Source organism: Strigops habroptila, chromosome 15 (genome assembly GCF_004027225.2).
Source record: "Strigops habroptila isolate Jane chromosome 15, bStrHab1.2.pri, whole genome shotgun sequence".
In the NCBI taxonomy this organism is placed as follows: Eukaryota; Metazoa; Chordata; class Aves; order Psittaciformes; family Psittacidae; genus Strigops; species Strigops habroptila.
The window spans coordinates 4,163,179-4,190,964 of record NC_044291.2 but is presented as its reverse complement, the minus strand read 5'-3'; the positions used below and the strand labels follow the sequence as shown (position 1 = coordinate 4,190,964).

Genomic DNA, 27,786 nt, shown 5'->3' with positions numbered 1-27,786 from the left:
GTCAAGTCATTCAAACTGTTCAATTATTTCTCATGAAAAACAACCATACAAATAAAAGTTATTTAAAAATACCATTTTTCAGTCAGAAACAAACACTGTTAAATCGTGCAAGAGCTCTACCTCTAACCAGATACACAACCAGGGGCTTGCAATACAAGCCCGGAGGCTGACTTCATAGTGTATATGAATGGGAGAGACAGCAGTTTCTTGTAGCCACCAGAGCAGGAGTTCCATGAACTAGAAGTGAACCTGCTCCGTTCCTGACACTCAGCTTCACACCTCCTGAAGAAACACAGGACATGGCTCTCAGGCTTGTTTGTTTAGCATTTCTTTTAAAAAATGTAAACTCTCATAACTTAACTTAATGCTGTCACAGGGATGTGCAAGTAGTTTTATATCTACAATATTAAATACAACTATTCTGGCACTTGTTAAAATATATGTAAAATGCACACAGATTCTATAAACTTTGAACATTTTGAATGACTTTACTAAACTTCCGATTCAATCACTGAGTATTATGAAATTTACAATTCATGAAATAAACAGATTCATATAAAGAATTTACATAATTCCCGAAATACTTTCAAATATAAAATTTAATAAATAACCCTGACCAGTCAAAAAGCACCATTCAAGGGTAAAATTCCCTTGGAAAATAGATTAGGTGTTGCATATTTGAGTCCCTTTCAATGGTTTCATGTGAAACCTGTTTAGAAAAATGACAATAAAAGAATCACAGTAAACTAATACAAAAATTCAAATAAGAGATATATATATATATTTAAAGGTAAAGCTCATTCGATCTTTTCCCAGCCCTTGATTTTATTCCTGCTGTTCTTCCCATAATTCAGCCTAAACATATTAAGAGGCCTCACTGTTTTGTCTGAAAGTAAACCAAAGGCTTCAGCATAAAACATGAATTTATGCTTGGGAAGACTGCATTAAGAACTATCAATTTAGGCCTACAGTATATTCTGCTGAACAGTGAACTGACAGTATCCTTTATGCTATTGAAAGATTTCACACTAAAATAGCTGAGCCAATCTTGAGGCCTTAATGACCAAACTGAACTTTTAATATACTGGAAGTATTTACAAAGCTGTTTTCTAAATGTATTTACAAGTTTAAAAGAAACAATATGGAAGATAACTGATTTAAGAAAACTAAAATAGCTGTTTAAAACCACAAACATTAGCAAAGGTATAAAATCCTTTATTTTCACAGTTTGTCATAATAGGTTAAACATCTAGAGGAAAGGACACTGTCACTGTTTTCACATTTGTCTGTAATTAAAAAGGTAGATTAAGAAGAGACTCAATTATGAACCAGCCTAGATAATTTCATGATTTATTTTGCTGTCAAATATTTCTTCACATATTTTTTTTTTGACTTCTGCATTTATTGTAAATGAAATGTGTAACAGCTCTGTGCTAACTTAAAACTGTACAGACACATGACCCTGTACAGTACTTCCATCATTTGCTTAAAATAACACAGCATACTCTGTTTTGGTGGACTTGTGAAATGAACTTCAATCACATAATGCTTCATGTTCCATGACAACGTTCATCCTGGCATACCACTATGTGACAAGGCACAATTTAACTGATGTTGCCAGGTTTGAAGTTCGTTTCCTACCAGAGTTACACACTTGGTAAGTGTCAATGTAAATGCTGGATGATGTTTTATGCTCACCTACGTATGCATCCTTCGAAGCACTGCTGGACTTTACAGTACTGTGTTATGGCTTGATAATTATTAACACTGCTAGCAGTGGAGAGGGTAAATGGCGCATCCACAAGAACAGGAGCAAGCAGAACTTGCACTGCTGAATCATGAGTTTGTAGAAAAAGTGATCATTTCCTGCCCCTTAACAGTCCTGTTATAATGTTTTGAACCTGAACCTGTACAATCAAAGTGATGTTGGTTTTTTTTTTTTTGTTTGTTTTTTTATTTTGTCAGAGACAATTTTGGATAAGTCACTCTTTGGTAAACTCAAACCATTTTAATACAGTTACAAATACAAAGAACTAGATTTAAATAATGTTAAGATTGTGACATGGAGAAATTCAAGAAATATAAAATTAGTACCCATATCCTGCTATCCTCAACTCATACTTCCATGGAAAAAGTCACACCAAAGGCACCACAGCACAGGTCCGAGATAAAGGGTGACGAACAACTGTACATTTCTTGGATTTTGCATGTCTCAAACTTCATTTGTCAAAACACCTTTTTTTTTTTTTTTTTTTTTTTTTTTTTTGCATTTAATTACTTAAAACAAACATTCAGGAAAAAAACAGTATCAGAAACACCAACATGTTTTTAAGTGGGTAAACACATAGACTACCTTCCCTAGACACAGACATAGATTTTTCCCTTACTGGAAACGAAAGTTCTGTTGTTGCTTCAAAGAGAGAAACATCTCCCCACCCCCTGCCTCTGTACTGAGGCGGGTTTAGGACCAATCCTGGACTCAATTTAACTGCTCCAGTGGAGCAGGTGGGGTTTAGACTGTAAATCTGTATTGAGTGAAATTGATTCTTATTGCAGACTGTCACAATATTAAGAACAAGTGTATTTAATAAAGCTACTGCACAAATATGCCCCAACTTCACAGGAGCCAGCAAAGCTTGACAAGGTAGCAAACCTACCTTTTCGCTTTCCTGTGATTTAGGAATGAGCTTTTCTTTTCTGAATTTCAGGAGTTAAACAGCATGTTCCCAGATGGATTTTTCAATATTTTGCTAAACAAACGTTAAGGCCCAATTATACAAAACGTGTATTTTAAAGAAGCACGTGATTAATTCTGTTCATCAGGTAGAATTTTACACAGTAGGGTTTGCCAGTTCATGCTTTTGAGGTCTCTTAGGCTATAACTGTTCTTTTTGTTGGGGTTTGCTTGGGGTGAGGGTTTTCTGGTTGGTTTGGTGGTGGGTTTGGGTATTTTTTTTTCTTTTTTTTATTTTCTTTTGCTTAACTGTTACCATTATGCTTCACATTTTATATATTATACTGACCTAAATGACAAAGTTAGCACCATATTAATAAAACACATTTGGTGAAACAGAAAGATTTAGAGCATTTTAAAAGTTGTTGGTAGTTCCTTTATGCAGAAAACAACCACGGAAAATAGGAGGGAAGCCATAGCAACTCTGTAATACTCACACATGAAATAACAGACATATTGCTCGAAATTCCCATAGAGTATTTGTTTTTTTTTTTTATACAAAAAAAAGTACAAATTCCAAGTGCTGACATATCACTTGGAGCTTTAAGTAGGAAGTCAATGTGCACCTGAAAACAGCTCTCTGTGAAGAGACCTATTAAAACACTGCTTGGAAATACTGTGGTTAACAACATCGCTCTCAGGTTTAACCAACCACGAAGAGTGATGAAGTTAAATTTAGATACCTGGTATGGTTCTACAGTACGAAATGAAGGTAGATTCTGAGGCCAGTAAAAACACATTTAAAACCACAATGCTACTTTTAGGTTTGCTAATATTTTTTTTTTAAGATATATATATATATAGATATATCTATCTCTATATATATAAAAAGGTCAGCACCACAGGTTGTCCAGCTTGCATTCCAGACAACTAACATAACCCTTCAACAATTTAACCATAATTTAATAGATTTATGGCATTTGGTTTATATATGTTATAAAGCAAAGCTATTAAACCAAGGTAATTCGCTTTGCTCACTTTTGCACACAAAGTAAGAGTTGAATAAAATGAAAACCAAACAACATTCTTTTAAAACCAAAACCATCCTCCCAAAGTCCGAAGTTCTATATCCTAAGCAGAGAGGAGACCTAGCAGTTGCAAGAGTGGTACGTGGTATAAACCTTGACTTTTACATTCACCTCAACCAGAATAGGAAAAGTGAAAGCATTTTATATATATAAAGCAAATTTATATATATAAACAGACTAACTACCAAAAACAGTTAGTAAAAGCAAACAGATTTCATCGTGACACACGGAAGGAACCAAAGCTGTAATATTCTCTCTCCCCACTGCTGTGTAACTCATTACCAGCAACAGGGTCTCAGAAATAAAATAAGGGAAGATTACAGCTTCTTGGTGTATCCAGCAGAGCTGCCAATCTTATTCTAATATCTTTCTCCACTGGAATTTGTGTCTTGCCAGATCAACCAGGAGGGACACTTTAGCAGACTCTTTCTATGCTTTCCCCAGCACACTGTCTTTTAGATTTTGAGCATCTTCAAAAGCAAAACAAAACAAAACACCCCCCCCCCACCAAAACAAAGACCAACCCAGCCTCCTTCAAAAACAAAGAATACTTATGTAGTCTTCTCCAGAAACCATTTCAAACTGATTTCCAGAAGGTCAGGAAAATTAAAAGACTGTTATACTTGTACTGAAGATTACTAAAAGAATAATATATTTTTAAAAATACGTTAGTAATGTGCTTGTTTGTGTTGCACTTAGAATGTAGTATTTTAATCAGATGCATTAGACATTGCATGAATTTCCATACTAGAATCCATAGCTTCAGAAGCTGAAGCATCATTATCTACTTTCTGTTCCGCAAATGCTTCTGTTCTGTCTGGAGACTCTACCCTGGTTCTTACTTCTGTTACCCCAGGGTGATTTTTTCGCAAGTGCTGGTTGAGTGTACCCTGGAAAGGAAAACATTTCCCACAGATCTCACAGCGAAAGGGCTTGTCATCTGTGTGACCACGAATATGATACTCAAGTTGGTCCTTGCGGGTGTATTTCTTCCCACAGAACTTGCACACGAAAGGAGTTATTCCCATGTGCAATCGCATGTGTCGATCAAGGCTCCCTTTCTGGTTGAAAGACTTTCCACAGTAGATACAGATCAGCCTCTCATTGTATGGATACCAATGACCTCTTGTGTTTCTTTCCCGTGGACTGTTTTCATATCCTGGGTTACTCACCATGGATTCACTGTCAGCCCCTTGCACCAAGCCCTGAACATCACTATGCAAGTGACCAGTGGATACCCGTTTCTGGCGTGCGCGACCCCCTCTGAAACAGCTTAGCATTGACCTGGAAGGACTCGTATTGCTCAGGCTTCCGAAGGTTTCCGACATACCTGCAGCCTGTGATGAGGCATGGGAAAACGAATAAACATGTTGTAAGACAGACCCATAGGAACCAACATTTACTGCTACCACTTGCTCTCCATCCACCATTTCAGTATGATATCCATCATCACCAAGCGAAGAGCTGTCAGAGCAGCTCGGCCTGTCAGACTTCTCCATTTTAACTTTCACCTCTGCAATCTGACTTTCCCTTACTATCAGGTCTCCTTGCTCATGATCACCTTCAATCTGAATCTCATATTCAGAGATACTCCCACTGCTTCCTCGATCTGAATGCCCTTCCTCTTGCAGACGACTACGTAGAGTTTTGCCTGGAGTAGTTTCCATCCGAAGATCGCTGCCTGCTGTTGACTGTCGCACCTGAGAGCAATAGGGGGGAGATATCTCAATGGGATTGGCAAAGTAGCTGCTGTCCTTAACTCCATTGCGATTTTCTGGATTTTCTTCAGCACCGACAGTGACAGAGTCAACGTCACCAACACTGATCTTCGAATGAATACTCTCCAGTATCTGTGTGCATTTATCAATGACGCACTGCATCTGTAGAAAGCTAGCTGCAGTTAGAAAACTAACAACATCCTTCAGCTGTAAGGACATCCTTCCAGTGTAACAAAAAGAAAGCAACTGTTCAAAAACATTGGGGTTTTTAATAACTGATATCGATAAGCCACTCATGGTGCTCAGCGCTGAATGGTCACGGAAATACGGAGAACTGGCAGCTAAGACAGCTTTATGGGCTCGAAATGGCTGACCCTGAATATGCACAATTATGTCACATAGCTTCCCTTGCAGGCGGAGCTCGTTTAACTGGCTCAGAACAGTGTTGCTGTACTCGGGCACATCAAACTGAATGAAACTGCTGCTGTCCATTTCTACTGATGTCAAGAGTAATCTGAAAGAAAAATGAGAAGATTTACAGCCGAGAATGAAGGCAGAGTTCTCCATTTCAAAAATAAATGCTTGCACATGTTGAAGTTAAATCACCACATTGATCTCTTTAAGGTGCATTACAACAAAACAGTTGGCATAAACACTTGTTAAAATACAAAAAAATAGTCTTAATCTACCCATTTCTTGCATTTCTATAATTTCAATTATTCCTCTGCAACATTCACAATTCAATGCTCATAATCCTTGACAGACTCAGTCTATGTCCTAAAAGGAACTCTGTGATTTTACTCTGATTTAACTCTAGGCAAGTTAAAAACTTCAGAAGCTTTAGGAGTTGTTCAAGCCAGATACTACATTGATATTTGCATTGTTAAATTGCCCGAGAATGATTTTTGGAAGGTATTTCATGAAGTTTGAAAAACCTGCTAAAGAAAAGCAACAGGAGCGTGTGTGCGTGCACAAACACACACAAAGGTGTTTTAAAAACATTTAAGTCTAGATATGTCAAATTTGTTTCAGAGAAGATGAACACACTACACAGTGACATTTCTGGTTAAACATTTACCTCCTTAGAAAACAATCTAAATAACTACTTAAAAAAGTAAAAATCAATCTTTCAATATGCACATCACAAACCAAAGAAATCCTGGGGAAAGGGAACATTTAAGCGTGGACTCAGTTCCAAACAATTTACCCAGCGTGTCAGAGGTTCCCAGATAATACTGAATTTGGGTCAATCTACAAGGCAGCGTTTGAAGGGAAAGCGTTGGAGCCACCCAGGGACTCTCAAGCTTTTTAAATTTCCTTTTGGGATTTCTTTTTAGACCAACCATGATGTGAACGTTGAAGCTCATCTGACACAGCAGCGATTTCCTCGCTACAATCATCTGACATTTGAACTCTATAACTCAGAAGCCATGGGCACTCAAACTTGCCTGATACACCGGGAAAGGATGTTCCAAGAGCATGTAGGGAGATGTGTACCTTTCAAAACAAGCTCTAAAGCTTGTTACCAATTTTTCATGGAGTATTATCACATAAAGCACACACACACTTGTCCCCTCGAATGTGTCTCTCTGTAGCAGACACCACCCTACATTTCCAAGACTGGGCTCCTAATCCAGTGCCCCCAAATCTTCAGACTTTTATTGCTATTCTTGTTCTTACTAATGCAGAAGTCTAAACACATAATATTGCCATCGTACCTGTTTTTCCAACTGCATAAACAGAGCTCAACATCATCCATTGACTTCTGATGCAGGAAGCATGTCCAATGTATCACAACATACTAGTGGATTTTTTTTTTCTATTTATGTCTTATGTTACATGCTGTAATGGGACATATGAACAATTTAAATCAAATTATGAAAATTCAGACACTCTAAAAACAAAATCAACAGATAGGAATATGATAAAAAGCCTACAAGGAAGAGCTGGAGCTGTATCAGCTGTCACTTAAAATGAACATTCATAATCTCCACAAATGGAACTTCTTTTCAGCAGAGAAACAAGACAGCCAACTTCCTGACTTAAGTAACATTATGTCTGACTTAGAAACCGCCCAAAACTCTCCTAGAGCATTCAAAATCACGTTGTCAGAGTTGCTGAACATGTTCTGTAAGATACCAGTGGGTCATAGATTAAAATGGGTAAACCAGAATTCCTTTGAGTTTTTCCAGTTGTAACGTAAAAGCAGCACAAAAGACGATTTACGTGCTCTTTCATCTGCTGAGGGGAATAAGGGCTAGAAGGTGGTTAACAGAAGCGATATGATCACAGCTACCTATACAAAGATACCCTTGGCAGGGCAACAAAGCTACGAAACGATTCGGAGCTCGTGAGCTGATGCAAGTCAGACACAGGTCAGAAATCAAACATTACAACAACCAAACAAACCCCGGCCTAGCAGCAGTGTAGTTAAACAGCAACCTCATCTGTGTTATTGAGCATCCCTGCACATGGTGCAGAGAGCCCCTGCTCAAGTCCCTACCACACGCACCCATGCCACTGGGAAGACAACCTAGTCCTAGACAACACAAATTGTCACCACTTGCACTAGTCCAGACAGAAGGAATGAATGAAGGTACCTGAGTAGAAGGAAAATGGACATTTTATGCCTTACCATGGAGAAGAAAAATAAATGTTCTTTTGATCATGGCATCTTCGTATCTCTAAATGAATTCACGTTCCCTAGGACAGGGCCACACATTGAAAAAGGACTGTGACCACATCCCAGAGAAAGCATGAGAACCAGCAAGAGAGGGACACCAAGAGGAAAGGAATCCTCAGCGGTCCTTGCACATCACAACTCTGCTAGAACATCCAATTATGTCCATAGGTATATATATCCACAAGCAATGCTATATCCTTGTTCTCAGATTTGTTTAATCTTTCGTTTGGGAAACAAAGAAGCTTGTTTTCCTTAAAATGTTAGGAGTAAACAGCACAAATCCTGGTAATGAGTGGAGAGAATGATGGAGCTAAAAGTCTGCAAGTGTGGCTGTCAATGTAAGCAGAAAAATACAGAAATAGGGATCAAGGGAATATACAGTATTGCTTTGAAAGCAAACAGATCAAGTACACAAAACACGGCCCCAAAAAGCAGTGGATAATGAGTTTCTGTACCCATCTGCTCTTAAAAGAAGAAAGCAAACAAGCTCCAGCATGCACTTGTGACTACTTTTCCACCTTAGTTTCCTCCTTTGAAGACACATCCTTCCTGTGACCTTGAAAACATCTGGAGAAAGCTGGGGTTAAATGACAAGAATTTAGAACAGGAGCAGCACTTGGCAGAAGGGAAACCCTTCCCTCACCTCCAGCCAAACTCTGAAATCTCTGGTTGAAGCAGTCCAGGAACCGACAAGGACGCCAATGAACCCCACATTCAGGGTTCATTCAGGCAGGACTGCAGCAGGAACAGCACTGAGGCTGCAGTGGTTTTGCTGGGGGTATTCCAACTTTGTTGCATCAGTTTGGGAAGGCAAGACCTGAGGAAAAAATCTGGCATTACACACACCAGAGCAGGCACCACTTGCAGTGTTTTACTGATGAATAATGGTTAGAAGAACGATCTTATTTATTCACGTAAATCCCCAATGTCACTACCTAGACAATAAAAGTAATCTTTAGATTATATTCTCATACACAAGAAGGTTTTATTTTATTTCTATATAGAATCAAGTTAGCAGTTCCATAATCCCAGTAGAATTAACCAAAATACTGTTCAGGAGGGTACTGCATCATAACAATACTCCATTATTCCTCAATGCTGGCAGGCCAGGAGCTCTTTCAAGAGCATGATTTATGGTTGAACTATTTCTGAAACCATTCTGGAAGATCACTGCAGTTTGTAAAGCTGATAAGAAACTTCCAATTTTTTTAACAGCTTCCTCCAAGTTGAAATGTCTCCCTAAGCTCTTCTCTTGGGGTGAGGAGAGTAGCAGAAAGATACTCTAAACCACAAATTAGCTTGGGACCTATCGAAAGTTCAGAATGAAGACAATTTTGTTTGTGTTATACAGATTCAAGCATTTGAAGGGTAGTAAGAACTAGGATAAGCCATAGCAATGTCAGGTACTCTCATGGTTAAAAAGTAATGCATTTTGTCTTGCTTTAGATTCTACCCCTGCCTGCGGGAGAGTGCAACGTTAGGTTAAAATCCTGTAAAATTTAAGTCCACCTCTGGGCACTGGGCTATGAATAGGTCCTTTCTCTACCTTCCTGCATAAGTAGATCAAAGTATTTAAGGTTTTCATAGATATTATATATCCAAGAAATTGGCTAAATGCTTTCTTGTTTTAAAGCACAGCCCAGAGCTGGACACGAAGTTCACTAAGTCTTAGCAGGGCTCAGTGTTGAGCCTCCTGTCTATTTCTGTAGGAGATGATCCAGTCACACCCAAAAGAATCATATCAATTCTCTTCACGCCTGCATTGCATTTATTCATCAGGGTCTTACACAGCAAACACAGACCATAGTATGAATTTACTAGTAGTGGATTGCTGCCCTATGTCTTCAAACAACAGTGTCCGTTGCAGTAACCTGTGAACATGAGAGCGAATACGATACGCATTGAACATTTCACATTTCAATAGAAACTTACTTTAAAAACTATGTTCTAGAAAAGCTCTTGTTTCACTTAAAACCCCAAGAATAGATGGTGAGAAAACACATTTGGTATTTTAATTTTACTGACATCATACAGTAGCAGCAGAGAAGCATCATATAACTACAACACGAAGCTGTGTGTCTGCCAACGGCGTATTAGTTTCTGCTTCTAAGTCTGCACCTGTTTAATTTCATTCACCACTGATGTATGATTTGCTGTTGTCATGGACAGGTGAGTAACACAGATTCTGCTCATATGAACTCGCACAAAGGTGCGAGGAAAGATCCCCTGCATTTTCTTTAGTTAGCTCAGCAACATGGGTTCCTTGGGGAAAAACCAGACGCTACAAATCAAAGCTGTTGTAGCGTGTGTCTGGAAACAGAAATACGTAGAAAAGTTAAGAGGATCATAATAAAAATCAAGACTAAAACAAGAAAAGTGCTTCACAACACCAAGAATGGATACTCCATGCATTTCTGTTCAGTATACAGAGAAAAAGCTCAGTATACAGAGGAAAAGCAAGAAAAGAAACAGGCATTTGTACAAATCACTGCACTCCTCCCTTGCATTTTGGAGCATTCAGTATTTACTACACCAGCTGCGAAAAGACATCAGTGCAAAAAACTATCATCATTCAAAAGAATTTTAACCTAGGAATGTAACTCTCTTGTCTGTGATCAGGGAAGATTTAGGGCAAAAATCTTCAGCACTCTCACTCCTTTCAGTTCAAATTTGCCTTTGTTTTCAGATTACAGCAGCCGCGATAATTAACGCTGTACCAAAGAAAAACTACAATCTGGTACTTCACAGTCTAGGGCCATTCATAAGAGTCCTCTTTAAATAATCTTTGAAAACAGGAAAGAAACTGATCATACAGTCTTTTGCCAGTTTATACTCCTAACAGTTAAGTACTATATTCTCTTTAAAAAGCCAACATTTAACAGAGTGCCCTTGCGTGGCCTTATGGAGTGTGCCACACAGCGCTGCTGCCTCACTGAAAATCTGGCTCTGAAGCATGGTCAGCTTCCCTGCAGTGAGGAGACAGATTTTAGTATCACAGGCATTAATAAACAAACAAATAAATAATGTAAAAAGGCAGGCTACTCTCCCAGCGACTGAGACAATTTTGTGCAGAACTGCAGCATACTTATGATAATATAACAATATAAGCAGTACTATGTAGATACGTAGCACTGGGTTTTGCATCAATTCTTCCTAAATTCAAGCAGCCATTTTCTTAAGAACTCTCCAGCCTTTAAAGATCATGAAGGAAACTAAATTATAGTTATCTCAGGTGAGATGATCAGATACTGCTGTTTTCTATAGATTGAAAATTCAATTGCACTAAAGGTTTTTCCAGAAACACACACAATGAATAATAAAAATAGAGCCTTGTGTATTCTCAGCTCATCCCTGCAGTCTATTTCGTGCTCTGTACAACACGCTGCCAGAGGCATCCTCCTGGTGACAGAAAATATACCTAATGACACACTTCTCAGTGTAATTTATGCACTAAAATCAGAGCCACGCATAGAGATCTACATAAAATTAGAACAACTCCTTCCAACCACAGAAAGAATGATTGGGGGAACGTTTCCACTTGGCACTTAAGGGAACACTTGGAGCTTAATGACGAGACCTATAAAATAAGTCTTTGTGTACTAACTAGATTTTTCTAAACTCTGACTGCACTACATAGAACTAACATTTAGAAGCTCTTTAACGTATTATTTATCACCAAAGTCATAGCACTCTGGCAAGCAAAAAGCTGTTGAAAACCTTACTCTGTCTGAATTTGGTCATCTAGATGTTACTTTATAGCAGTAATTCACCAGCACATGACTATTAACTAAAACCAAAGAAAACACAAAGCAATAGGCTTTAAGATTGGTGGTGAAATTGCAAGTATCTGCTTGACCACATAAAGTAATAGCTTCATCCATTTTCTTTCAAAGCTTCCCTCAAATGGAACATTAAATAAGTACGGGCTTAGTGATCAAGTATTTGTCATGTCAAACACCACCATTTCCTAAATCACTCTTATTTACACTCTTCTTTTGTGAAGAAGAGTTTTCAGGGAATTACAAAGCTGAATTCTAGAAGCGTTATCAGCCATAGAAGAATAAAGCAAACAACAATCTTTGCTTTGGTTGATTTGTATTCCTTGTTTTTAAACTTAAATATATTTAAGCTTAGACACACTGGAGAGATTGCTGCATATAGACACGAAAGTTTGATATCTCAGAAAGTGGGACAGTCATGGACTCAGATGGAAGTTTAACAAAGAGGTGATACGCAGATCCTAAAAGATGCTACAGCACAACAGAACATTCTGTAACATCTCTGTTGCAGCATGAAACTTCATTTTGTTTGCAGCATCTCCAATAGGATAAAATGCACTTTATTTATGGCTTCTTTTACATCTCCAGTGATCTGAAACCCCTTTCCAGCTCAGTTCAACACGTCATTCTGTTAGATTCACCTCTAACAGGTAAATAAAACTGCCAGCGTGAATAAAAGCAACTTGCACAAGCCTGTGTTTGTACATGAACTCCCTGCCCACACTTTTGTTAAGCTCAGTACCATTTTGAACACAGTACAGTTGATTCCTGATGCAAAAGCCACCCCCCAAAAAAAAAACCCTAAATGAGAACCTTTCTACTAGTCTAATATCAGAGCAATGCAAAAGTTGTGGAAATGACCACATCTCTCAAAAATAAATGGCCATGGAAGCAATTAGTTCCTTTCTTACCAAAATAGGTTTCAAATCCTCATTCCTCCAATTGTCAACCATTTGCAAATCACTACAATTTTGATTCACAAAGTGTATTATGTTTTAGGAAAGTGTGAACTAAGCTAAAAAAAAGTGCCCATTGGAATCAAAGGAAATACAGACAGCTCAGCCAACACTTGAAATAGTGAATTACCTGTAGTAAAGCATACAATAAAAGGTGCATGTGTCTTATTATTCATCAGAAACCAGCTTTGAAATGAGTCTGCTTCACTTCTATTTTAGACTAAAATACAGAACCTGTTTTGTGCAGACTACAAAACAATGTAAAGCTTCATGAAATTACCTCGTAAAATGCAGGAAACCCCCAGTTTCCTCAGAAGCTGAAGCCAGTCAGTACAGGCTGAAATGTAGTTACTAGAAAACTTAGTTGTTGCACAATTTTATCAGTAGGTATCAGAACAATAACAGTGAAAGTCAATGTCATTATCCCTCCTCTGCAGACAGAGAGGCAACACTCAAAGTACCAAACACCCACAGTGAAACCAAGGGTAAGACTCCTGTCTGCCAGGCAAGGAGCGTGGCAGGACACAGCCCCATCACTCGCACGCGTGAGCTACACGTTAAACCCCCCCACTTTGGGGAGAAATGTTTTTCCTAATTCAGACTTTTGCCTAACAACAATTGAAAAGGATTTATTTTTCCTTCACCAACATCCACAACGTGATGAACAGAAAATCACTTGAAGGAGGGGGTGATTTTAACATCCAAATTAAAAGCAATTGATTTATATGTATGTATATATACACACACATACATACACGTGCTGGTATCAGTAACGCTACAAACCTATTCTCGATGCTCAGCATGGTGCAACAGGGGAAATTATTGGAACTGCAAATTTAGCATTTCATAGAAAAAAAAAAACCCCAAAGCAAAACAAATAAAACAACAGGAGCCTCTTATTTGAGCAAATATCCAAAGAAAGCAGTTGTGAAACTGAAGTCCAACCTTCGTCCCTTATTCTCAAATTATCTTCCTCACAATTGCTTGCCTGCATGGAAGTGATTAAAAGAGTAAAAATGAAACAACTATTGATGCATAAACAAAGCTTCACCCAACGATTTGCAACCTCAGCAAATCATCTCTATGTTTTGGCTCTAGAAGTGACTACAAAAGTGACCTGACAAGACCCTACAAGTAACGATCACAAACTTATTTTGTGCATCAATTTCATAAAACATGCTATGTAATCCTAAATAGTTACTGTCCACACCTGACTACTGACAACTCTGAGCTTTCAGAAGTCACTGTCAATAGAAAAGAACCCCTTTAGCTGATAGCGTGGGACTTCAAATATACACACACCCCCAGAACTTTAAGTGGGGTGGGAGAGGAAAGGGCTTTTGTATCTTCTGCTATTGCAATAGGTTATGTGCTACCGACTAATACTTGGTTGCTATTATGCACTTTAATCCATCTACTTGTTCCTTTTTTTCTAACCTTAGTCCCACTTGCTCATATCACAACTCTCTGGCACCTATGTTTATTTTAAGCAAGGAAGCACCTATATTCTCTAGATATCAGCAGCGTTTTTTGCAGTAGATATAAAGTAGCTCTGACAAACACGTTTCCATGGTGTTGTCCCAGCCCATTACTCCTGCCAGGCTGAACACTGTGCGGCTCTCACTGACCCAGCAATGAGGCACCGGCACATCCCAACCCCACACGCCGGGAGCTCTGTCACAAGCTGCGGTGCAGCTAATCCTGAGCCACCTTTTCTTTCTGGCAACCCGGCTCTCCCCTGTCAGTGTTCCTCGGACCGCTCGGGCTTGTTCCAAGCTCACGCTCGGCTCCGGTTTACTCTAAAATCAACCCAACCCTGCGCGCACCTGCCGGGATTTTGAAGGGCGCTGACAGGGACCGGGGCTTCCGCCACCGACCAGCAGCGGACACCGGCCCCGGGGCCGCTCCGCCCGCCCCGCTGACAAGCCGAGAGTGCGCCGGAGACACGGACTCGGGTTACGCGGCGCCGGCTCCAGGCGAGGCGAGGCTGGGAGCAGCGCAGCCCCGGCGGGAGCCGCTGACACCGCTTCCAGCCCGAGCCCCGCGCCGCGTCCCGGCCGCTCGTCCCGCAGCCGCCGCCCCTGCGGGGCCTGTCAGTGCGCCGGGACCCCCCCCCTTCCCTCCTCCTCCTCCCGCAGAACGGCCTCGTCCCGCACGGAAGCGCCGCGCCGGCCCCCGGGCCAGGCTCCCCCCGCGCCGCGGCGGCCCGCCCACCGCTCACCCGGAGCTGTCAGCGCCTCTCACATGGCGGGTCCCCGGCCCGGCTCCGGCCCGCTCCCACTGCCGCTTCCCGCCCGCTCCCACAGCTACTCGCACCCGGAATTGATTCCGCTGGCAGCGCTTCCGTTTCCTGGTGACGTGCCGCGGGCGGAGCCGCCGGTGAACCGGGGCGAGCCGGGCCCGTCCCGCCGCCTCCCGTGCGGGGGGACACGGGCGCTTCAGCCGAGGCCGCGCAGGGGCAGCGCCGCTCCCGGGGTGCTCTCGGTGCTGGGGTTCGTGCCGTGCAGTTCGAAACGCGGGGACTCGCAGAGGATGAAAACGAAAGCGGTCGAGATCACCGCGAGCGGCCGGGCGCCCCATGAGAGCGCTCACTGCTGGAACTGCGCCCCGTGGTGTGGGGATGCTGGGGGGGTCTGTCCCTGCGCGCACCCGGCTCTGGGTGTGCAGAGATGGACTCAAAGGATCCCCCGCCCGCGGTGAGCTGCTGCTTGCGCCCAGCGGTGCGACGGAGGAGTTAGCTCACATGTTACTCCACCCTTACACCTCGCTTATTGCTTTAGCAGCGTGCACGTGGGTTGTGAGCGCATCCTGGACGTGCTGGTGGAGTCACTGCTTCACCACACAGCTCAGGGTATGAGTCAGTCACTATGGTGCCAGTGGGTACCACTGCAGCACCCGCATGGTCTGGGCTTGGACATCACGTTCTGTCCTCCGAAGGGGTCTTTCTCTCCCTATGAAACTGATGGAAGAGAGTCCTGAGAAATGAGGTGTTGGTGGGTTACAGCAGCAGCCCCAGGCATAACAGGCACACAAATGGCATTGGTTCACTGACAGCAAAGGAAATCGAACTAGTTCTGAACAGACAGAACACTGTGTGCTTGTTCTTAGGTGCATTAAGTGTAACTGACACCAATAGGAAATGAGTTTGCTTGTACCATATTCCATTTCAACTTGCTGACGGCTGAGGACTGTGGTACCCAAACACTGGTTTCTCCACGAATTAGCTGAATATGCTTTAAAAGAGGGCGAGCTCCTTCTTTTAGATAGGAAGCATTAAGCTGCTGGATAAGAAGCATCAGCTCTGACAGTTCCATTAGGACAGAATAGACAGAGGCTGGACAAAGTGAATTGTTCAGTAGGAGCACCCCAGTGCTTCAGGGAGAAGAGGGACCCTCACAGGAAGATAATGGAAACTTAATCTTTAATCCTTTTTCACAGTGTGGAATTTATTTCATACTTAGACAAGAAAGAATCTCTGTGTTATCTGTACCTACTTCAAGTTTACCTGTAGGCTTTTTGGACATGGAGTTGCTGCTACTATGAAGTGAATGCTCTGTACATTCTGTATTGTGACTTGAGAGATGATATTCTGCAGAAAACAGTTATAATAAAACCTGTTTGATGTATCTGGACTAAAATGGCAACTAACTACCTCAGCACCGAAGAAATGTGCCCAATTCCACAAATTCATCCACTTGCTGTGTCAGGAGAACCAGGTTTTAGTGTTTTCTTAGGTCCTGGCATGTTCTCAGTGTTTCAAGAAGACACGTTACTAGATACGTTTTTTCTTTATATATTTAATAAAGTTATATATCAACAACTTTTGGATTTGTACTTTTGTTTGAGCACTTATCGTTTTGGCAAAAGTGAAATATTAAATACTAGTACTAGACATGCATTCCTTTCATTCAAGCTTAAGAAAACATTTACAAAGTTGACAGATAACATTTATTAAAACATGTTATACAAAAAAGGGGCATGGGACTCTTCTATAAGAAGAAAATATTGAACAGTAACATTAAATTAAAACCATGCTGTACAATTAGGACAGCAATATTTATAGACAAAACTATCCAACCTCTGCAATACAGGCATAACATCTCACAAAATATCAAGATATGCAAATTTACTATTATAAATGACTTGTTTAGAATAAAAACTTAGAGCTCATTAAGAAAGATTCACTTGACTTGCATAAACAGTTACATTTCTGGAAGAAATATGGAATCCCATGAATAATAAAACAAAGGAGCAGCAATCGACAGACACAGGCTTCAAGCAAAAATCGGAACTTACAATTTAATCACATTAAAAATATACCATCGTTTTGTTTTCCAGCATCTCCCCTGTGGGCACCGACAGTTTACAGCTTACAGCTAAAGAAGCCTAGCGAGCCAATGAAGCATTTAAATGACAAAAAACCCCCCAACTTTCCTATGTTATTTTGAGAAATGTTCTGATTCCATTAAAGCAAAATACTCAGTGCTGTAGGCTCTCGTAACCCAGAGACAGGTCATCTTCCTGGCACCAACGCCATGAGATTACAAGACCTGAGGTGCCTCCATTCTTTCAGGCTCAATAACACAGGGACATCAAGTATTCTTTTTGTAACAAGAAACCCATCAGCCTTTGATCATCTGCCTTGCTTCTGGTACAGGACAACGTTTCTCAACCCCAGGAACACTTCAGATGAACAAAAGCGAAGACCAAAACTTGTCCTGACAGTACCCTCTAGAGTCTACCTGCTCACCCATAAAACAAAGTCATGTTTAAAACCCAAAACAACAACAAAAACCCCAACAGTGGTGTGTGAAATAGGAACCTCCTCCTTTAAAAAAGTCAGATATACACCTAAGCAGAGATCTTAACGCTGCTAACAGTTGAATGTTTCATAATCTTACACAGTTTTGCATGATCAGTTACACAGATTCCATGGCAATTAACACCTTAGTTACAAATTGGAATGCAAAGGAACTTAGCTTATCATTTTCTTACCACTGATAGGACAATGAATGGCTTCACGGTAGCAGGGAGTTCTGAAAGCCTCCTGTGTGTACAATGACTGTTTCTCAGAAGACATTCACCTTACTGCAGGCAACAGCGAGCAATATAAAAATGCACAGATGTTTCTAAGCCATATCATTAAAGATGATGAAGCTTAAGGGAAGATTAATGAAATTCACCATATACATATGCATTCCTATTATATATTTATAGGGATTGCTTCCTTCCTCCCCACAAACAAGAAACAATTTCTTGTATGTTGAACAAGACCACTCTATGGCAAAGATCAAGAGCTTGACAGAAGCTGCATCTGCAGATCTTGGTTTACTCTGTACAACTGTATCGGCCATAAACTGCAGGGTTTCAGTAGCAGGGGGCTGCAAGGCTGACAGAGTATCTCCACTTGGAAGGGACCCATAAAGATCAGAGTCCAACTCCCTGCTCCTCATAGGACTACCTAAAACTAAACCATATGACTAAGAGCGTCGTCCGGACACTCCTTGACATACAGCAGGAGGTTACAAACTGCCCCGTGCTGGTCACAACAGGTTCTAGCCTGCACTGAAGTGCATGCAAACAATCCAGTGCATGCCAGAACCTCAGCCAGAGGTGCGCACGGTGCCTCTGCTCAAACATGTTTAAGGAAGAGTGGCGGCTGCTAGCAAGAGGTGCAAGGAGACACATAAGGAGAAGATACTCCTAAGGAAACACAGCTGGAAACGTGGATAAACTGAAGAGCTGCCCTTGGGAAAACAAGTGGAGAAGACACTGAGGACATGTATAGACACACACTCACAGAAGGACACATCCATGCCTGGGAGATTCACTTCTGAGGGGACTTTGGCCTGTAGCTAAGCCATGCCAGAGCAGGTACACCTCCGAAGTGCCTGAGGCCCACAGGAGAGCCAAGCTGGAACAGACACATCCCTGAAGGGACTGTGTGGTGCCACTATGAGCAGTGACACCAACCAGCCCAGAGCAGCAGAGGACACCCACTGAGAAATGAAGAGCGGCAGACAAGCCAGTGTGCCAATGAGCCCAACCTCCTGAGGGATCTGTCACCTCGCTACGAGAGCTGGCACGGGCTGAACGCAGCTCTCAGTGAAAGCAAGGGAGTAGGAGACCACAAAGGCAGGGAGGAGAGGTGTTAGCCTTAAGCTGAGACTGAGGAAGGGGAAGGACAGAGGTTTCCTTAAGCGTTAAAGTAATTTCTTGTTATCTTTTTCCCCCCCAATACCTGAATCAGTGATTAGAGGTTTGTCAAAGGGCAATAAATTAAATTCAGGAAAACCAACACAAGTCAATTGTTTTGCCTGTGATAAGCAAAAATAAGGATTTTAGACATGTATCTCAAGCTTCCCTTACATCATCAATCCTCTCAACCTCATGACAATCGTATCAATATTTTCCTGCAATCACTTGGTTTCATGTAAATTAACATCAAAAAGCCAAGTGCTACAAAATCAGTGGAGCAACATTTGTTGGACTTCCAGGACAATGTCGTAAAATGGGGTAAAACAGTAATAAGAAATATTATAAAGTTACTATTCATGCTAAGTCATTAAAAGAGGACATGGTTCTATAATATGATCTACTGGACCTGTTATAAAACCTTTAAAGTGTCTCTCGCAGTACATTTTATTTTAAAGCTTTATTTCAAAGTAGTCTAACTGCAAATAGGAGTAATGTTTAACTTTGAAATGTCCCGTATAAAAGTCATTCCAAGCTGGTAAAAGAAACAGTTCTGCTGGCAGCTCTGTAGGATAGTCTGGGTTTAACAGAAAGAGGTTTTTTGCTTGACCGTGTTTTTCAGCCTGGTGTCTCTGACCAGCCTTTCTGATGGTTCAATGGGAAGAGGCAGCCTTAACCTTTGTATGCAACGCTGAAGTGACAATTCGAAAGGGGTTGAGAACTAATGTAATACACAGAATCATTCTTGAAATGAGTATGAGAATACCTTCCCTCAGGTGTGATGATGGGACTTGCAGAAATGACACCCTGTATGTAGTAAGGCCTTGCAGAATGGAAAAATAGGGCCACTGAGTGCAAGAACCCTCTTTCTTCTACACTCATGTAAACAGGCAAGCATTATAGTTATTTTTTTTCAGTATTAAAAAAGACAATATTAGCAGTGTGGAAACAAACCATAAAGGGAATATATTTTCTAAGTTTAAAAAACATACTTATAAAGTTTTATGTTTTTTCCTTTTTTTTTTTTTCACTTTTTTCTTTTTAAATACAAAGTGCTTCTATACATTAAGCAGGTTACAGTGTTAGTGAGCAAATCCCTGTTTAGTTACCTTGATTACAAGGGTTATATATGGCCACCATGGTACAATTGTAGAGTTCAATTACGTGCTAAGAATAGGAACTCTGTGGTGCTGACCATTTATGCCCATTGCCAGCAACGGGTTCATCCTATTTGGGAATATCTGTTTTAACAAAATTCCATACGAAAAATATCTGAAGCATTAGAAGAATTAAGAGCCTCTTAGAAAAATTAAAGTTTGTAAGTAGAATGCCAGAAAAGAAGTTACAGTCATTACAGCCCACTGAGAAGTAAAACCCCAGCTTGTACCAGACATTCACATTCAGGATACGGTTTGGTTGTATCTTAAGACGATTTGTAACTGGGAGTTCAAAAGAGCATCTAAATAGTAATTATCTTTGTGTGGTTTTGCTTCACCATACAGGGTCCTCTGTTTAAGAATGTTATCCTGCATTCCACAATATCTAATACATAAATTTGGGCCAGACAGGCTTAGGCCTTTGGTGCTGGGTAACTTCCCCCCTGCCATGTTACCAGCACTGTACTTGGACATCAACTCTTAGTGTGATAGTCTGTGTATGCTCTGAAGGCTCTTTCCTTTTTATGTTTCAGTAAACTACAAAGAAGGGTTAATTGCTTTTGCACAGGACTGCATTAAGCTTTCAACCCCCAAATCCTGTTGCCACCTTTACAATTGATGCACTCACAACTGATGCATTCACTCTACCTGCAGAGCTGGCAGCATCTCTTGGAGCTACAAATGCTCCTCCATCTATTGCCAGGAATGAGAGCCCAGCACATAGATCCTCATCCTAACAAAGCAGGAGCACCCGTTCCCCAGCAAAACCCCAGACTTCAGACATGAGCACGGTACCATCTTCTCAGTACCATTAATAGATCCAAATACCATAATTCCTACTTTTTTTCTCCACAAGCAACTTCATCTGCAGAGATAAACAACTCTGGCTGCTTGTGATCACATGTACAGTCACAGTAGTTCAGTACCAAGAATCTGTATTATAGTTCTTCCTATTCAAAGAGTAAAAGAATTAGAAGTATAAATACCTACCAATGACTAAATAATTTTCCTAAAGCAGGCTTCTAAAACTAGATAGAAGTTCTCAAAGAAGTTTTTGTACCAATAAAAAGTTAATTTGGGAATCCACAGAGTTTGGTACTTGCTACTGTAGTAAACCACAAAAGATCTGAACAGAGAACTGCAGTTTGAATGTTTGATTATTTTGGATAAGTTCCAAATGTTACTTTCTTTTTTCCTGACAAGACATTTATTACACACACTTCTAGAAGCTCTCACGATGTAGCAATCAAAATCAAGTCAAGCCAAGAGTCATACAGTACTAGGACCTAGAGGAGCAGAGACAAATTATACTTAATGCGTATTGAAGTTTATATAGTGCTCGACTATATTTCAGGGCTTTACAGACTCTGAATAGAAATGGGCACAAAATTAGACAACATTTGTTTTACTGAAGATGGATAAAAAAATGGAAGACAGATAAAGGAAAGCCAAACCATATTTAACACAGCCTTTCATTAAGTAATACAGCAAAGGCTACTTAACAATGTAAACTATCTAATGATGCACATTAAGTGTGTTGGCAGTCTCCAGTTTGAGGTGGAATACTAACTTTTTTTCATTAAAATGTGAATCATATCATCACTGTGAGGGTGCTGAGGCACTGGCACAGGGTGCCCAGAGAAGCTGTGGCTGCCCCATCCCTGGCAGTGTTCAAGGCCAGGTTGGACACAGGGGCTTGGAGCAACCTGCTCTAGTGGAAGGTGTCCCTGCCCGTGGCAGGGGGTTGGAACTGGAAGAGCTTTAAGGTCCCTTCCAACCCAAACCAGTCTGTGGTTCTGTGATACACACCCAGGTTTGGTCATCCTAGTTCTCTTTTTCCTTAAGTAGGGCTGCTTTAATTCTTGCTTCGTCTAAGCATTTGCAGGATTTGGGTCAATTTTGAGCTGTGAATTTAGAAGGCTTAGGAAAATCAACAGGGCTTCTAAATACTGCTGTGATGACAATCGATGTCACAGAGACTTTACAGACCTCATTTTGCAAGCACCTTTCAGATTAACCGTTTGCACTTTGAACACCTGGAGTAATACTGTGGAAAGTAAAATAAAAGTTTGGTAGGTTTATACCAGCATAATCATTAAAACTTGGGGTGGGGTGGGGGTGGGTGTTGGTGTTGAGAATTTACAATAGCAAGTACCAGACATTATTTGCATAATTAGTTTAATTTGCTTACTCTAATAAACAAATGTAAGCACTGATGTCTTAGTTCATCTCAGTAGTACTCTGCTCAGCTTTAGAAGCTTGGTAGGACTTGGTACAGGAGGTCACATGCCGATGGAAACTGTCCCGCCACATAAACCTTTTCCCACAGATGTTACACTCATAGGGTTTTATGCCTGTATGAATTTTCATGTGGCCTACGAGATGGTGTTTCATTTTGAACTTCTTACCACAGACACCACAGCCATAAGGTCGGAGGCCAAGGTGCATGCTCATATGCCGATCTCTCTGACTTTTGTGTGTAAAGCTTTTCCCACACTGACAGGGATACAGCTTATCAGCATGTGAGAATCCAGTGAGGGATGTTTCTTCTTTAATTCCTGTAGCCATTTCAATGCCTTCACCATAACCTGCTGCCATCATAAGATCCTGTCTGTGAGCATTTATATTTCCATCTGCCCTTTCACCAGAAAATTCTTCCATAGAAGAGCCATAGAAGTCAACTTGCTCATCGTAATTACTTTCATCTGCCTGCTCATCAAATTCTGTTTCCATCTTTTTGTCACCTATATGAAAGTCTTCAACACCTGAAGACTGGATTGAATGATCTGCCTGAATGGCATTCATGGATTCAGAGACCTGGTGTTCATCGTAAGGAGTATCAACACCTTCACAGTCTTGTTCAAATCTTTCTGGTTTCACATGGATCCACCGCTTGTGAGACATGATGCTGGGTTTGCTGTACATAGGTCTGGTATACTGGTACTCTGCACTATCACTAGTTCCTTCTTCACCATCCTGACTTGTCATTCCAGTGCTAAGTCTATCATGTTCTGTTGAAGAATTACTGGGAAGGTACTCATGTTCTGTCAGCTGACATGACAGTTCATCCTTCGAGCTCTCTTCTTCGTTTTCACCATCCCTTAGTTCCTGCCCTTTGTGGAATTCCGTCTGTCCTCCAGAGCCAAGTTCAAAGGTTTCAACCAGGCCATTGTAACTACTACTGCTCGGGGACTGATGATCACTGCCATGATTCATCTTCTGACACAGAACTGTTGGGTTCCCCTCTAGCACTTCAGTGCATTTATCCACCACATGCCACATCTGAAGGAAACTTGCTGCTGTCAAATAACTAACAATTTCTGGAGCAGGCATTACCAGCCGACCTGTATATGTTGACAGAAGAATGTTTTCAAATACTCTGGGATTCATCACATCAGGCAGGACTATTCTTCTGCTGTTTTTTAGGAGAACCTGATCACAGAAGTAAGGTGAACTTGCTGCAAGAACAGCTTTATGGGCTCTGAAGAGATGGCCCTGAACTACAATGGACACATCACATAGTTGTCCTTGCTGGCGCTGCTGGTTTAACTTCTGCAAAATGGTGCTAGAAAAATCTGGAAATTCCACTCGAAAAGAGCTTGACCCAGACTCCATTTCATTACAAATTTAGTGTTGTGCTGCAAGGAAAAAGAGAAAGAAAATCAGATATTCTTATAGTAAAGTACTGACCCTTCCATTTCCTTCTCCACTTTTTCTGTTTTCTTTAACAAGTAACGCTTAAGCAGACTCCTACAGAACTCAACCCAACATTTTCTAGAACCTGTGTCACTGCTGCACTTCAATTCCTCCCACCCCACCTCATTTCTGTCTTTTCTGAAAGTTGTACTGAGGCCACAAATTGCTCTGCCAGCACGTTTTGTTGTGTTTCTTCTACCCAAAAGGACTCATCAAGAGGAGACACAAGAAGCATGTTACCCAGTTGAGATAGATTAAGCATTTCAAGCATAAGTTTAAGATAACAGTTATTTAATGGAATTCTATCAGTCAAGTTCTAACTCCAGGTTGTCCCAGAGTTTATAACAGCATATGAGAGATTCTGCTAACAAAATCATCTCATTGATCCCCAGTAAAGACTGATGATACTCTTACAGAATATTCCACTTTAAATGGAGTTTTCAATAGCCAAGATATTGATTCATACAATGGCAAAGGCAGCACAGACAGAACTCGAGTGAGAATGAGGCTTATGACTCTTCTAGTGACATTTTCCTGTCATTTTACTAACTGAAAGGTAGAATAGCAACATCTTGTACAGCTGCAGGACAACAAGCCAATCCTGGAATTCCAAGCTTTTTCAGATGTTATTGTAACATTCCTTACTTTAAGAAAAACCTTATGGAATTTAAAATGTTCATCAGGAAAGGGATACCTCTGCTATACAGAATTTTATCTGCAGGTACCTTGTATCTGTAACAAGGCAACAATTATATACTAGAAGCTCAGCTAATCACTTAGCTTTTAAAGTCTCTATTTCCACTTGATCCAGATGTCATACTACAAAGTTAACAGTCTTTTAAGCAGTAATTATTTAAAATGTCTACTTTAAATTTTAAATTTGAGATGAATTTACATGCTATCCTTAAAAATAATGACAGAAATTTAAATGCAACGATGAGCAACCAACATAAATGCCTGAGTAAGTTCAACTCGTGCAATTTTTCACCCTGATAATACATAAATGGAATACAATGGAATTCCAGAAGAGCCAGGAAGTAGAAAGCAGTTTTCCTCTGACATGTTCTGTTTCTCATCAGTGGGAAAATGTCAAAGTTTTAACAGACACACCTGAGAGAGAATACTTAGTAAATGAGCAGATAGTGTATACACACAGAACATAAAGCGCGTTGTTAATATGGTGTAAAACCAGAATTTGCATTACAAACAGTTGGAGGACTCCAAAATGAAAGTGCTTCTATGGAAATACAGAATCAAGAAGAGACGATTATGAATCCCTGCTCCAGAGAGCCTGCACAAGAACCACAGGGCTTTGCACACAGTTATATAACCAGCAGGAGGAAACTGTTCTTTTGGTGCACTTTTGTGTTCAAACGCTGGCACGTCGGCACAAACATGTGAGTGCTGAGTGCAGAAGGAGCAGCAGAGCTCGCTGCCAAGACGCAGACAGCACAGGAGGGATTATGTAGATCACTCAATGTTTAATCAACAGCTCATGGTTATATAATCCCTTCCTTACCATTCTCATCTGTTTTCCAAATCATATTCTTGACAGCTCTCCCCCACTGAAAACCCTCAGTGCCCATCTCCAAAGCTTCAGAGCTAGAGAAGGATGACAACCATATGGAGCACAGACTATTCGCTGTTACCTTACAGAAAGGTGACCAGGCTTTCCATAGCAAACAGCACGGGAGCCAGAAAGCCATTGAGACCTCAATAAATACAGGCCCAAGCTCCTTATAAAACTGGCATCTTCTGCAGAACCATGAAGAAGTTCTGCTTTTAAATTTCCTTTTCATTTTTCACTAAAAGCACAACATCAGACTGGCTTTTAAGAACGTCTCTGAAGAAAACAGACTGGGGAGAATAACCTGTCATTTATGAAAGCCATTTGTAACCGTAAATAACCACAGCAACAGTCCAAAGAAAAAAGGTACCTTTTTTGAGCATTTTCCTTCTTCCTACACTCATTTCCAATGCTGGGTAGTGGGAGGAAATGGAAGGACTAAAAATTTTCTAGTTGAGCATCATAACTCGCAGTGTAGAGTCACGTTCACTTTACATTTTCACAAATCATTATTGTGTTACTGGTTGAAATAATTATTTAACTTGAGGTGTTTACCAGTTACCTCAGATTGAACATGAGGATCAGTCATCCTTTTAGTGGGGTTTTTAAACACGTGGTGGCACAAGGCAGTTTTCCTACAAATACCAGCTCACATAAATCACGGGTAAACAGTTACATTCTGCTGAGACAGAAACCAACACACACCAACTGAGGAAACAGCTCACAACTTGCAGGTTTAGCACACCACTATTCTCAAGTGCTTTGATTAACAGTGTTATAAAAGAGGAAAGCCCTTTACATCACAAAGTATTAATCCCCCCTCAGACAGTCCTCCCCTTCAACCCTCACAACTTGGTTTAAGTATTTAATACTAGAAACAGCAGATTTTAAAATTACTCCTTTGGAAAAGGAAGCTCTGAAGAGCCTGCAGTTCAGCTGACCTTCAAGTTGTCACCTACACAACAGTAGCAGACAACCTTCAAACTTACTGTCTTCAGCACTCTTTTATTCCTGGAAGCATCAGCCCTGCTGTGCACCCACAGAACCAACCACTTCAGGAGACCAAATGTGAGACCAAATACTGGTGTTTTTCCAGAGAGCAACAGAACACCATGCCAGCCAGTTCAACTGTTATTACCACTTTGCTTACAACAACTTGACAATGTCATTTAACATATACATTTCTAACAGTTGCCTTATACCTAGTGTGCATTATAAAATGTATCTTTTATTCTTATCACTCATACTTTTTTATGCAGATGCAGTTCCTCCTTTCAGAACGTTCCCAGATTTAAGACTATTTTTCACCACTTGCCTACAGAAAAAGATAAACCTTCAGGACACATTCAATGGAAATTTAAAGAGACATGCCTACAGACCTTATCTAGTTACTGCTAGTCTGAACTGGCAGCTTTCAGCCAGCAGTCATCATGCCACCACACGAACAATTCCAGGTGGAAGCCAACTTTCATGTATTTTAAATTTTCATGTAAACCAAATCAAAATGTAAGTATTTCTTATTGATAAAGCCACACACCAAGAAAGCTTTGCTTTCACTTCCTCCTTTTACAGTCTGCTGTCTGCATCTTCTTTATCCCAACTCATCAAGAACAAAGTCCTTCTATTTTAGATAATTAAAACCCCACAGCCTCCATGCTGCAACACTGAGTGACACATACACGGCAGATACTACTCGCTCAGGAATAAAACTCCTTTCAGGAGCGCCTGCAGGCAGTTACTTTGGCTCCCCGCATGTAAAGCTCCCGGAGCATCAACCCCTGCGCCTGCTCCACCACGCTACAGCCGCGGCCGCGCCGCTGGGGCCCTGTCCCGGAGGCTGTAGGCCCGGCCAGGCCCCGGCGCCCCCACAGCTGACGGACAGAGCCCAGCACCCGCCTCCCCGCCTCGTCCCGCGGGGGAAGAGCCGCCCGGCCGGGACGCGGCGCGCAGCCCCTCGGCGCGGCGGGGATGGGGAAGGCCTCACTCGCCGCACCGCAGCGCGCCGCGCCACCTCCCCACCCGCAGAGCGGGCCCGCGGGCCCCGTGCCAGCGGCAGCGCGGCGCCCCGCGGGCCGCGCCTCACCTGCGGGCCGCGGAGTCTGTCGCATAGCGGGGTGCGAGCCGGCCCAGCGCGCCGAGCGGCCGCACTGCCTCCGCGCACAGCCCGGCCGACGCCGGAAGTGCCCCCCCCCCCCCGCTTCCTGGGCAGCGCTTCCGCGTACCGGCAACGTGACGGCTCGGGTCAGCCCTTCTGCTTCCGCCCCGGCACCGAG

At 41.5% G+C, this 27,786-nt stretch overlaps 2 protein-coding genes across 7 annotated transcripts; both read right to left on the bottom strand.

Moving 5' to 3' along the window:
- Positions 1–22,508, bottom strand: ZBTB34 (zinc finger and BTB domain containing 34). Of its 4 annotated transcripts, none has more exons than XM_030506923.1 (2): positions 22,442–22,508; positions 1–5,994 (listed from the first exon to the last, which is right to left on the bottom strand). In XM_030506923.1, exon 2 carries the CDS (start codon positions 5,970–5,972, stop codon positions 4,473–4,475), a length of 1,500 nt encoding a protein of 499 aa, XP_030362783.1. In that variant the 5' UTR covers positions 5,973–5,994; positions 22,442–22,508; the 3' UTR covers positions 1–4,472. The 4 variants fall into 4 exon arrangements, with proteins under 4 accessions (XP_030362783.1, XP_030362781.1, XP_030362782.1 ...); XM_030506921.1 differs by lacking the exon at positions 22,442–22,508 and adding an exon at positions 21,469–21,893; XM_030506922.1 differs by lacking the exon at positions 22,442–22,508 and adding an exon at positions 15,120–15,247.
- On the bottom strand, positions 17,880–27,723 carry ZBTB43 (zinc finger and BTB domain containing 43). Of its 3 annotated transcripts, XR_003994461.1 has the most exons (4): positions 27,597–27,723; positions 22,442–23,888; positions 21,469–21,536; positions 17,880–21,200 (listed from the first exon to the last, which is right to left on the bottom strand). XR_003994461.1 is itself a non-coding variant. In XM_030506925.1 (3 exons), the coding sequence occupies exon 2, from the start codon at positions 23,863–23,865 to the stop codon at positions 22,471–22,473; it is 1,395 nt and encodes a 464-aa protein (XP_030362785.1). In that variant the 5' UTR covers positions 23,866–23,888; positions 27,597–27,723; the 3' UTR covers positions 17,880–21,536; positions 22,442–22,470. The 3 variants fall into 3 exon arrangements, 2 of the variants coding, with proteins under 2 accessions (XP_030362785.1, XP_030362784.1); XM_030506925.1 differs by having other exon boundaries at positions 17,880–21,536; XM_030506924.1 differs by lacking the exon at positions 27,597–27,723 and adding an exon at positions 27,211–27,233 and having other exon boundaries at positions 17,880–23,888.
- Positions 27,724–27,786: the final 63 nt, after the last annotated feature.

Excerpts from the sequence above, each read along its gene's own strand:
- ZBTB34 (XM_030506919.1), bottom strand. The coding sequence starts at position 7,239 with ATGGATGATGTTGAGCTCTGTTTATGCAGTTGGAAAAACAG. Across the intron at positions 5,995-7,198 it reads TTATGCAGTTGGAAAAACAG|ATTACTCTTGACATCAGTAG; the intron begins GTACGATGGCAA and ends TTTTTCTTTCAG.
- ZBTB43 (XM_030506925.1), bottom strand. The coding sequence starts at position 23,865 with ATGGAGTCTGGGTCAAGCTCTTTTCGAGTGGAATTTCCAGATTTTTCT.